The sequence below is a fragment of the Trachypithecus francoisi genome, unplaced genomic scaffold (genome assembly GCF_009764315.1).
Source record: "Trachypithecus francoisi isolate TF-2019V2 unplaced genomic scaffold, Tfra_2.0 Lachesis_group7, whole genome shotgun sequence".
Taxonomy (NCBI): domain Eukaryota; kingdom Metazoa; phylum Chordata; class Mammalia; order Primates; family Cercopithecidae; genus Trachypithecus; species Trachypithecus francoisi.
In genome coordinates, this window is record NW_022681472.1 from 5,435,267 (window position 1) to 5,448,226 (window position 12,960).

Sequence of the window (12,960 nt, forward strand, 5' to 3'; positions counted from 1 at the left end):
AAGTATTTATAAGGACATTTACTTTCATTTCTCTTGGATAAATTTCTAAAAATTAATTTACTGGATCATGTAGTAATGGCATATTTCAATTTTATGAAATTGCTATTTTCCAAAATCATTGTAACATTTAAAATTTTTATTCTTAGTCTCTGAGCAGTCCAGTTCCTCCAAAACCTTACACACACTTAGTATCTGAGGCATATATAATTTGGACATTTCAGAAGATTTATAGTGGTATCTCATTATAGTTTTAATTTACATTTCCCTAATTATGTTAAGCATATTTTCATGCACTAATTTGCCACCAACATAAGTTCAAGGATGTACCTGCCTAAGATTTTTTCTCATGTTTTATTAAGTCATTTGTATTATTATTGAGTTTTGAGTGTTTTAAAATATATTCCAAGTGTATACTATTTATCAGAAAAAGATTTACAAATATTTCCTCAAAGTTTGTGACTCTCTTAAAAGCATGTTGTGTGAAAAACAATGGTTCAATTTTGATTACTCCCAACTTAACAATTTGTGTTTTTACGGGATCTACTTTTGGATTAATAACTACAAAAATAAATCCTGCCTCAATGCCACAATGGTTTTCTCCAAAGTTTACTTCTAGAAGTTTTATAAGCTTAGACTTTACATTCAGGTGATTGATTCACTCTGAAGTAGTAGTAGTATGTCATATAAGGTATAGACCAAAGCTCCTTTTCTTTTCTAATGAGGTTTTGCAATTGTCCCAGCACAATTTGTTAAAAAGATTTTACTTTCGTGGGAGGCCGAGACGGGCGGATCACGAGGTCAGGAGATCGAGACCATCCTGGCTAACACGGTGAAACCCCATCTGTACTAAAAAATACAAAAACTAGCCGGGCGAGGTGGCAGGCGCCTGTAGTCCCAGCTACTCAGGAGGCTGAGGCAGGAGAATGGCGTAAACCCGGGAGGCGGAGCTTGCAGTGAGCTGAGATCCGGCCACTGCACTCCAGCCTGGGCGACAGAGCGAGACTCCTTCTCAAAAAAAAAAAAAAAAAAAGATTTTACTTTCTCTACTTCATTGCAACATTGTTGAAAAATAGTTGTTTATTTTTGTTTGCATTTATTTCTGGACACATTTTATATTATATTACATTATATTATATTAATTATATTACATCATATTATATTATTATTTTATTTTATTTTATCTATGTTTTTGATAGCACAATGTCTTGATGATGATAGTATTTTTATATCTCTTAAAATCAAACGATGTTGGTTTAATAGCTTTGCTTTTATTTTCCAAAGGTGGTTTGGTTATCCTGGATTTTTTAAATTCCCACATGAATTTTAATAACAGTTTGTCAATTTTTATTAAAAAATCTGTTGGGATTCCCATATGTCAATTAGGGTAGATAAATATCGAGTTTTGTGACACATATATTTAAATGTTTAAAAATTACTCATAACAATGTTTTGTATACAGGGCTTTTACTACTTTTGTTAGACTGATACATAAATATTTCATGGTTTTTGGTGATTTTATAAAATTTTAATTAGAAATTCTGATTTTTTTATAAAGAAATATAATTATTTTATATTTATCTTATTTCCTGAAACTCTACTAAAAAGATTAGTTATGATTAGTTCCAGGAGTTTTTTATTTCTTTTCTTTTTTTTTTTTTTTTTTTGGTAGATTCTAGTGCACTTTTTTTGTAAGCCATCACGTCATCTGCAGATAGATGCTTTTGTTCCTTCTTTTCAAATATAGATAACTACTTTTTTTCTCTATATTGCCCTGCTTAGTATCTTTATGGAAATGTTGACTTAAAGTAGATAGTGTGGACACTCTTTTATTTTTTCTAAACTGAAGTCATTGAGGCCTTTAATCTTTTACCATTTGGTAATGATATTACCTGTAGGTTTTTTTGTTTTTTTGTTTGTTTGTTTGTTTTTGTTTTTGTTTTTTTACTTTAAGTTCTAGGGTACATGTGCATAACGTGCAGGTTTGTTACATATGTATACTTGTGCCATGTTGGTGTGCTGCACCCATCAACTCATCAGCACCCATCAATTCATCATTTATATCAGGTATAACTCCCAACGCAATCCCTCCCCCCTCCCCCCTCCCCATGATAGGCCCCAGTGTGTGATGTTCCCCTTCCCAAGTCCAAGTGATCTCATTGTTCAGTTCCCACCTATGAGTGAGAACATGCGGTGTTTGGTCTTCTGTTCTTGTGATAGTTTGCTAAGAATGATGGTTTCCAGCTGCATCCATGTCCCTACAAAGGACGCAAACTCATCCTTTTTTATGGCTGCATAGTATTCCATGGTGTATATGTGCCACATTTTCTTATGTACCATATGACCCAGCCATCCCACTACTGGGTATATACCCAAAGGATTATAAATCATGCTGCTATAAAGACACATGCACACGTATGTTTATTGCGGCACTATTCACAATAGCAAAGACTTGGAATCAACCCAAATGTCCATCTGTGACAGACCTGTAGGTTTTTTTTATAGCTTTCCTTCTGCCAGTTTGAGGAAGTTCTGTTCTACCATTACTTTGCTTAAAGCGTTCAACAGATATGAATTTTGAATATTGCCAAATGTTTTTTGATATTTCAACTTAGGTTTTTATGTGGTTAATTACACCAGTTGATTTTCTAATGTTAAACCAACCTTGTATTCCTGGATTAAACTTCAGTTGATCATGTTGTATTATCTGATTTGCATTAATCATACTGTATTATTTGATTTGTGAAAACATTTAATAATATTTACATAAGTCCTTTATCTGGCTCCTTTTAAAAGTTTTAAAAGTTTGTTTTTTTTATCTTTAGTTTGCAAAATTTTAATTATGATGTGTCTTAGTGTAGATTTATTTGGCAGGATCCTTTTGAGGTTTGTTAAGTTTCTTAAATCTGTGGGCTCATATCTGTCATCCAATTTGAGAAATTTTCAGACATTATATGTTTAAATACTCTTTCAGTCCCTCTTCTTTCTCCTCTCTTCTGTGACTCATATGATATGCATTTTATATATTTTGTTACTATCCTTCAGCTTATTTTTTCTTTCTTTTTTTCTTTTTTTGGTCTATATACTCTTTATTGTTAAGATTAGGTGAATTATATTATTCTGTCCTCGTCTTTGTTAATTCTACTCTCCCTCATTCCTACTTTGTTATTGAACTATTCCCAAGTGTTTTTAAAATTTATGAAAAAATATTTGTGTAATATATATTTGGATATTATAACATAACTTATTTTTTTACTGAGATTTTATAATTTTTCACGTGAATCAAAAAAACTTGTAATTTCTTATGGCAACATTTTTGTTGATTGCTTCAAAATCCTTGTCAGAGAGTTCCAATATGTGATTTATCTCATTGATGTTAGTAGATTACTTCTTCCCTTTAAAATTGTGATTTTTCTGGTTCTCAATATGACATATAATTTTTACTATATCCTGGTCATTTTGTTTATTATATTAGGTGACTCTGCCTCTTACTTGAGATTTCTTTTTTTAAGCAGAAATTTACTATTTAGCTGACGGGTTTGTGGACCATGGTTCCACTTACGATATATGTTTTAGAGTCGTTTGGTGCTGCTTTGTTCTGACTGATTTATCTCGTATCAATGGGCACCCACTGTTCCCTGCTGGGAGAGTCTGAAGGGATGGAAAAAGCTTTCCCAGGTCAGTGCTGGTTATGGAGAGTTCCTCCCTGCTGTAGAAGAGGTAGGATAATGGGGACTTTGGAACAGGTCTATCTTTGCTGGTACTCTCTGCTAGGACGGTGTCTCCAGGCGGGGGAGGGTAGTCTCAGGACCTTCACAAAGCGGCCTCTTTCACTGGGCACGTATGAGGAGGTACCCCTGCCAGTGTTCCCGGTTACGCAGTGCCTCTGAGTGGGGCAGAGTATTCTCAGACGCAGGGGGAAGGCTAGCACTTCTGCTGGCTTCCAGTTGTCACCACTCACTGATGTTTGTGGCCTTGCCTGGTATTAGTGGGGCTCTCTTACAATCCAGAGGTAGTATGAGCCTATCTAGCGTGCTGTCTGTTTTAATGATGGGGCGGAGAAAATGCCTGGCCTGTTTGGTGTTCCTCTGTTTGGTGGAGCAGGTAATGTATCCGGTCTCTGTGCTGTCCAGTGCTGTCCTGAGATCCCTAATCAGGTTTTCCTTCTCCTTCTGTCTTTCAGAGTTCTTATTTGGTTGTCTCTTCTGTTTTCTTCAGTGTTTACAGTTGTACTTCTTGGGGAGGAGCAGAGAGAGATGAGCTTGTCCCTTTAAAACAAAATTTTTATGTATGTATGTATGTATGTATGTATATATGTATGTATTGATGGAGTTTCCCTCTTGCTGCCCAGGCTGGAGTTCAGAGGTGCGGTGCCGGCTCACTGCAACCTCTGCCTCCCAGGTTCAAACCATACTCCTGCCTCAGCCTCCCGAGTAGCTGGGATTATAGATGCCTGCCACCAAGACCGACTAATTTTTATTTTTATTTTTTGTATTTTTAGTAGAGAAGAGGGTTTTATCATTTTGGCTAGCCTGGTCTCGAATTGCAGACCTCAGGTGATCCACCTGCCTCGGTCTCCGAAAGTGTTGGGATTACAGGCGCCAGCCACCACGCCCGGCCATCTGTGCCATCTTGTCAGGACCAGAAGTCATTCTAAATTGGCTTTAAGTAGCCAATTCTTTAATGATTTGTGGTTGAACAATTTTTCAGTGTATTTAACAAGATATATTTCCATGTTTATTAACTGCTTTTTCACTGATTATTCTTGTCTCCTTATTTTACATGACAGTTTAAAATCATAAATATATTAATATCTTTTTCAGGTGTATTTGGTATAAATAACTCTTCCGCTTCTTTGTTCTTTTAGTTTTTTTGACAATTTTTAAATTTTTACAATGCTTATATTTTTAGATATGATTTTTTGAGAAATTGAAATTATTTTAATTGGAAGAACTAGACTTACTTATTTTATAATTAAAAAAATGTTGAGAGTCATTGATAATAACAGACTTCAACATTATATAACAACCGATGCTATTGATAATAACAGGTTTCCAGGGAAAAGAAAATAATAAGTAGAAGATGTAATGCCAATATTTTTTGCAAGAGGATTAGAGTGAATTGGGTCAATTTGATTTAATCTGAATTAGTACTCTAGTCAACATTGGCAGAATCAGATTTTTATGCTTTTAGAATAATTTTCCCTTATATCTTAGCCTATTTTATGTTGCATAACGGATGCTCCAAAGCTTATTCAATTTATTGGTGCATAATAGATGTTCAACAATTATTAATATTTACTAATAAATACAGTGTCCTTAACATTATATCTGTCTTTCTGTGGACTTCATAATTCCTCATATTGCCTAATTCATTCAAGAAGACCTCAATACATTCAAGAAGACCTCAATAAGTATGAATGGAAGATGCACATTGCATATAAACAGGGGATCACAGAATGTGACAAGAGGATGCACATTGATGACTCTTACTGCAATGATAAATAATAACCTCCCTCTATCTTTTATAAAATGCTTCTGATCACTAAGGAAAAATGGAAGATGGAAAAAACAACCAATAATTTAAAGCCTTTGCCATCATATAAAATAAATGTAATGATAGTTTTATTCTTTTTATTTTTTTTTTTTAGGTTCAGGTTCTTCGGAATGCTGGAGAAGAAGTGACTCTAACAGTGTCATTTTTAAAAAGAGCACCTGCTTTCCTCAAACTCCCATTGAATGAAGATTGTGCATGTAAGCATTTAGAAAGAATAGATAAAAGTGCTCACATCATTATGGTTACGTAATTATTATTTTGACAATAATTGGTATTTTCTTCTTAAAGTTGAGATTTTTTCCTGACTATAAATACCTTTATATTACAAAGTGTTCTACTAACCCTTATGAAAAGAGAACATATTTTTTTCTTCAAGTATAGATTCACCACATTACAGTTTTTTTTTTCTAACCTACAACTGGAGAAGTATTACTTGTTTTAAAAATAAGCATCATATCAAATATCATGTATGCATTATGCATGTCTATTAAATTTCATCAGAATACTTGGTGAATGTATTTTCTCTAACTAAAAATTACTACTAAGCAAGAATGTGTGCTTAAGTTAATCTGATGAGAGAATATAAGAAAAGCGTTTGCCTTTGTGGGAATGTACTAATTTACCTAGAACTACTTGAAAAGTTATTTGTCAACTTTATTTTCTGGATGCATTTTCTAAAATGAAATGTATATTATCTAATACTTTTGCTGAAAAATTGAAGAATAATATATTTTTCACTGAGACATAATTTGTATGCAATAAAATGCAAATATCTTGCACAGTCGGATCAGTTCTGAAAAGGCACACATTTGCTTAATCCACTTCCTGCAATCATAAAACTGTTCCCAGTAAATAACAGCCCAGAAATGACTACTCACTTACACTCTCTTCTTCATACATTATTTTACTTCTTCTAGAACTTTATAGAATGGAATTCTACTTGATTTATTTTTTATTCTGGTTTCTTTCTTTATGAATAATTTCCTTCAGATTCACTTATGCTACATATTTCTTAGTTTGTTCATTTATATTGCTGTTTATTATTCCATTGTATGAATGTATTACGTTTATTAATGCATCTTTATGTTGAAGATACCAGCACTGTTTCCAGTATTTTGCTATAATAAACAAAGCTGCTGGAAACATTATTTTATTTAACTTTTATTTTAAGTTCAGAGGTACAAGTGCAGGGTTGTTACATAGGTTAACTTGTGTCATGGGGGTTCGTTGTACACAAACCAGTTATTAAGCTTAATGCCCATTAGTTACTTATCCTGATCCTGTCCCTCCTCCAACCCTACATCCCACCAAAAGGCCACAGTGTGTGTGGTTCCCCTCTATTTGTCTATGTGTCCTCGTCATATTGCTCTCACTTATAAGTGAGAATGCGAAGTATTTGATTTTCTGTTCCTGTGTTAGTTTGCTAAGGATAATGGCCTCCAGCTCCATCCATTCATGTCCCTGCAGTGGACATGATCTCTTTCTTTTATTATGGTGGCATAGTATTCCATGGTGTATACGTACATTTCTGTTATCCATTCTACCACTGAAGGGCATTTAGGTTGATTCCATGTCTTTACTAATGTGAATAGTGCTGCAATGAACATACACATGCATGTGTCTTTATAATAGAATGATTTATATATTTCAAATATATACCCTTTGACCCAGCAATCCCATCACTGGAAGTTTCTTGTATAAGGGTTTTGGCACTTTTGTAATTTTATTTTAGTACAATAAATACCTAAGAATGGAATTGCTGAGTGACTATACAGATGTATAATTAACTTGTTAATAAAATGCCAAATTTAGAGGGTTGCAGTGGCCCATGTCTGTAATCCCAACATTTTGAGAAGCCGGGGCTGGCAGATCACCTAAGCTCAGGAGCTGAAGACCAACCTGAACAACATGTCAAAATGCCATCTCTACCAAAAAAAAAAAAAATAAAAAAAAAAAAACAACAACAACAAAAAAAATTATTCAGGCATGGTGGCTTGTGCCTGTGTTTCCAGCTACTTGGGAGGCTGAGGTGGGAGGATGGCTTGAGCCTGGTAGGGTGAGGATGCAGTGAACTGAGATCATGCCACTGTACTCCAGCCTGGGTGACAGAGTGAGACCTGGTTTCAAAAATAAATAAATAAATATAAATAAATTGCGAAATTTATTTCCAAAGTGAGCATATTTTTTATTGTGGGAAATAACACATAACATAACATTTACCATCTTTACCATTTTAAGTGTTCAGAAGAGTAGTCTTAAGTCTATGTACATTAGTGTGTAACATATCTCTAGAAACTTTTGATATTGCAAAATGGAAATTCTATGCCCCTTAAACAGTTCCCTATTTTCCCCAGACTCAACTCCTGGCAAACACCATTGTACTTTATGTTTATAAGAATTTGACCACTTTAGTCACCTTGTGCACTTGGAATAATCCAGTATTGTTCTTTCTGTGATTAGCTTATTTCACTTAGCATAATGCCCTTAAGACTCATCTATGTTGTAGAATATGACAAAATTTCATTCCTATTTGAGACTGAATAACATTCCTTTGTATGCATATACCACATTTTCTTTATTCAACCTTTATTGAAACCTTGAACAGTGAGCATTTAGGTTGGTTTTTCTTTGTTATTGTGAATAATGCTGCAATGAACATGAGTGTACAAGTATCTTTCATAGCTCTGCTTTCAGTTATTTTGGATATACACTCAGAAGTGGGATTCCTGGATCATATGGTAATTCTATTTTTAGTTTTTTGAAGAATGACCATACCGTTTTCCATAGCAGCTACATCATTTTACACTAAGTAACAGAGGCAAAAGTTCCAATTTCTTCATATCCTCACCAGCACTTCTTATTTTCTGTTTTTTACTTCGTTTTGTTCTGGTTTTGATAGTGGCCATTCTAATGGTTGTCAGGTGATAACTCACTGTGGTTTTGATTTGAATTTCCCTGATAATCAGTAATGTTAAGCTTCTTTTCACATATTTATTGGCCATTTGCATATTTTCTTTGAAGACATGTCTATTCAAGTCTTCTATTCAGTTTTAAATCTGTTTATTTGTTTTGCTGTTGTTGAGTTGTAAGAATTCTTCAGATACTCTGGCTATTAACCTATTATCAGACATATGGTTTGAAAATATTTGTTCCCATTTCAAAAGTTGTTGTTTCACTCTGTTGACCATTTTATTTATTTTACAAAAATTTTAATTCTTCTGTAGTCAAGTCTATTTTTTGCTTCTAATGCCTGTGTTTTTGGTGTCCTATTCAGGAAATAATTGCCAAATCCAGAGTCATAAAGAGTTTTCTCTAAGTTTTCTGCTAAGATTTTTTACAGTTCAAGTCTAATGTTTAGGTATTTAATTTGTTTTGAGTCAATTTCTATACCTAGTATCAGGTAAGTGCCCAACATTCTTTTGCATGAGGATATTCAGTTTTCCCAATACAATTAATTGAAGAGAAGACTATTCTTTACCTATTGTATAACCTTAACAAGTTTGTTTAAAATAATTTCATCACATATTGAGGGTTAATTTTAGGATTATTCTGTTCCATTGTTCTGTGTGTCTGAATTAATGCCAGTACCACGTTGTTTTGATTACTGCAGCTTTGTAGTATATCTTGAGTTCAGAAAGTGTAAAGCCCCAGCTCTGTTTCTCTTTCTCAAGAATTTTTTGACTATTCAGAATTAGTTGAGGTTCCATATGAATTTTAGGATAGTTTTTCTATTTCTGCAAAATAATACCATTGAGATTTTGATAGGGATTGCATTGAAGCTATAGATTGCATTGCTTAGTATGGACATTTTAACAGCATTAATTCTTCCAATACATTACCATGGGATGTTTTTCCATTTGTTTGTTTCATCGTTAATTTCTCAATGATGTTTTCTAGTTCTCAGTGTAAAGACTTTTAACTTTTTGGGTTAGATTATTCTTAATTATTATTTTTGATGCTATTATAAATAAAATTGTTTTCCTTTTTTATTGTTAATGAATAGAAACAACTGATTTTTTATGTTGTCTATTCTACAACTTCCTTAAACTTGTTTATTAGTTTTAACATTTTTTTGTGTGTTTAAACTTTAGAGTTTTCTACACACAAGCTCATATCTGCAAACAAAGATAATTTTACTTCTTCTTTTGAATTTGGGTGACTTTTATTTCTTAGTCTTGCCTAATTGCTTCTGGCTATAACTTTTGGTTGCATGTTAAACAGAAGACTTGAGAGTGGGCATCCTTGCCTTATTCCTAATCTTAGAGGAAAAGCTTTCAGTTTCCATCATTCAGTATAGTGTTAGCTGTGGGCTTTTTATATATGAATTACCTTTATTATGTTGAGGTAATTTCCTTCTGTTCCTAGTTTGTAAAATGTATTATATTTTAAATTGTGAAAAGGTACTGAATTTGGCAAATGCTTTTTTCTTTATCAATTGAGGTGACTATGTGGGATTTTTTTTTCTACCATTCTGTTACTGTGGTGTGTTAATTACATGGATAGATTTTTTTTCATGTTGAACCATCCTTGTATTTCAGGAATAAGTCATAATTGATCATGGTGTATAATCTTTTAAATTGGTAGTTGAATTCAGTTTTATAGTATCTTTTTGAGAACTTTTGCATTCATGTTCATCAGGAGTACTGGTTTGTAGTTTTATTTTTTGTAGTATCTTTGTCTGGTTTTCATATCTGGGTAATGCTCTCCTCAAATTGGAAACTGATTTCCCCTCATCAAATTTTTTTGAAAGAGTATGAGAAGGATCAGTGCTAATTCTTCTTTAAATGCTTGGTAAAGCTCTACAGGAAAACCATCTGGTTGTGGGCTCTTCTTTTATGTGAGGAATTTATTAATGATTCAGTTCCCTTACTAGTTCTATGTCTGTCTGTATTTTTTGTTTTTCCATAATTGATTGTTGGTATGTCACATATTTCTAGAATTTTATCTATTTTTTCTAGATTATTCAGTTTGTTGGCACATATTGTCCACGTTACTCTCTAACAATCCTTTTGGTTTTTGTGGCCTCAGTTGTAATGTCTACTCTTTCATTTCTAATTTTTAGTTACATTTTTTTTCACTTTTTGGATTAGCCTAGTCAAACTTTTGTCATTATTGTTGATCTTTTCAATAAACCAAGTATTTGCTTAGTTGATTTTCTATATTGTCTTTCCATTTTATTTGTTTCTGCTCTAATCTTTATAATTACTCTCCTTCTGCTACCTTGGGTTTAGTTTGTTTCTTTTTCTAGTTTTTGAAGGGTAAAATTTGGTTGTAGATTAGAGGTTTTTAAATTATTTTGTAACGTACTGCTTTAACATATAAATGTTTACTGATAAAATTTTCTCTCTTAGTAATGCTTTTGCTGTATCCCATGAGTTTGTGTATGTTGTGTTTCATTTTAATTTGTTGGATATTGTTTAAAGTATTTTTAATTCCCTTGTGATTTCTTTTTTGACTCCTTGGTTCTTCAAAACTTCATTTCTTAATTTCCACTCATTTGTGTATTTTTCAATTCTCTCTCTGCTATTGATTTCTAGTTTAATACCATTGTATCAGGAAAGATATTTGGTATGATTACAATCTTCTTAAATTTAATAAGACTTGTTTTGTGACCACACATGTAAACTATTAGGGAGAATATTTTGTGTACACATAAGAAGAATGTATATTTCAGGCAAACGGTCTCGAGTGGACCTCCAGCAAAATCCAGCAGACCTGCAGCATAGGGTCCTGATTGTTAAAAGGAAAACTAGCAAACAGAAAGAAATAGCATCACCATCAACAAAAAGGACGTCCACAAAAAAACCCATCCAAAGGCCCCAACATCAAAGACCAAAAATAGATAAATCCACGAAGATGAGGAAAAACCAGCACACAAAGGCTGAAAATTCCAAAAACCAGAGCACCACTTCTTCTCCAATGGGTCACAACTCTTCACCAGCAAGGGAACAAAACTGGATGGAGAATGAATTTGACGAATTGACAGAAGTAGGCTTCAGAAGGTGGGTAATAACAAACTCCTCCAAACTAAAGGAGCATGTCCTATCACAATGCAAGGAAGCTAAGAACCTTGAAAAAAGGTTAGAGGAATTGCTAACTAGAATAACAAGTTTAGAGAAGAGCATAAATGACCCGATGGAGCTGAAAAACACAGTATAAGAACTCTGTGAAGCAAACACAAGTATCAATAGCCAAATTGATCAAATGGAAGAAAGGATATCAGAGACTGAAGATTATCTTAATGAAATAAGGGGTACAGACAAGATTAGAGAAAAAAAGAGTGAAAAGGAATGAACAAAGTCTCCAAGAAATACGTAACTATTGTGAAAAGACCAAATCTACATTTGATTGGTGTGCCTAAAAGTGACAGGGAGAATGGAACCAAGTCGGAAAACCCTCGTCAGGATATTATCCAGGAGAACTTCCCCTGAATTTGAATGTTGGCAGGCCAACATTCAAATTCAGGAAATACTAAGAACACCACAAAGATACTCCTCAAGAAGAGCAATCCCAGGACACATAATCATCAGATTCAGCAAGGTTGAAATGAAGGAAAAAGTGTTAAGGGCAGCCAGAGAGAAAGGTAGTGTTACCCACAAAGGGAAGCCCATCAGACTAACAGCAGATCTCTCTGCAGAAACCCTACAAGCCCGAAGAGAATGGGAGCCAATATTCAACATTCTTAAAGGAAAGAATTTTCAACCCAGAATTACATATCTAGTCAAACTAAGTTCCACACGTGAAGGAGAAATAACATTCTTTACAGAAAAACAATTGCTGAGAAATTTTGTCACCACTAAATCCACCTTACAAGACCTCCTGAAAAAAAGTGCTAAATATGGAAAGGAAAAACTGATACCAGCCACTGCAAAACTATACCAAATTGTAAAGACCATCAATGCCATTAAGGAACTGCATCAACTAATGGCAAAATAACCAGGTAGCATCATAATGACAGGATCAAATTCACACATACCAATATTAACCTTAAATGTAAATAGGCTAAATGCCCCAATTAAAAGACACAGACTGGCAAATTGGACAAAGAGTTAAGACCCATTGGTGTGCTGCATTCAGGAGACCCATCTCATGTGCAAATACACACATAGGCTCAAATAAAGGGATGGAGGAATATTTACCAAGCAAATGGAAAGTAAAAAAAATGCAGGGGTTGCAATCCTAGTCTCTGATAAAACAGACTTTAAACGAAAAAAGATCAAAAAAGACAAAGGAGGGCATTACATAATGATAAAAGTATCAATGCAACAAGAAGAGCACTCAATATAGGAGCATCTTGATTCATAAAGCAAGTTCTTAGAGACCTACAAAGAGACTTAGACTCCCAGACAAAAATAGTGGGAGACTTTAACACCACACTGTCAATATTAGGCAGATCAAGGGGACAGA

General features: G+C 33.8%; 1 protein-coding gene across 1 annotated transcript in view; it reads left to right on the forward strand.

The window, feature by feature from the left end:
• Nucleotides 1-12,960, forward strand: part of SNTG1 (syntrophin gamma 1) — a gene marked incomplete at its 5' end in the record, with an annotated part of 382,785 nt that overhangs the window by 69,170 nt on the left and 300,655 nt on the right. Inside the window, one exon of the mRNA XM_033202518.1 lies at nt 5,648-5,750. Coding sequence (XP_033058409.1) covers nt 5,648-5,750 — 103 coding nt within the window. The remainder of the gene's footprint in view (nt 1-5,647; nt 5,751-12,960) is intronic.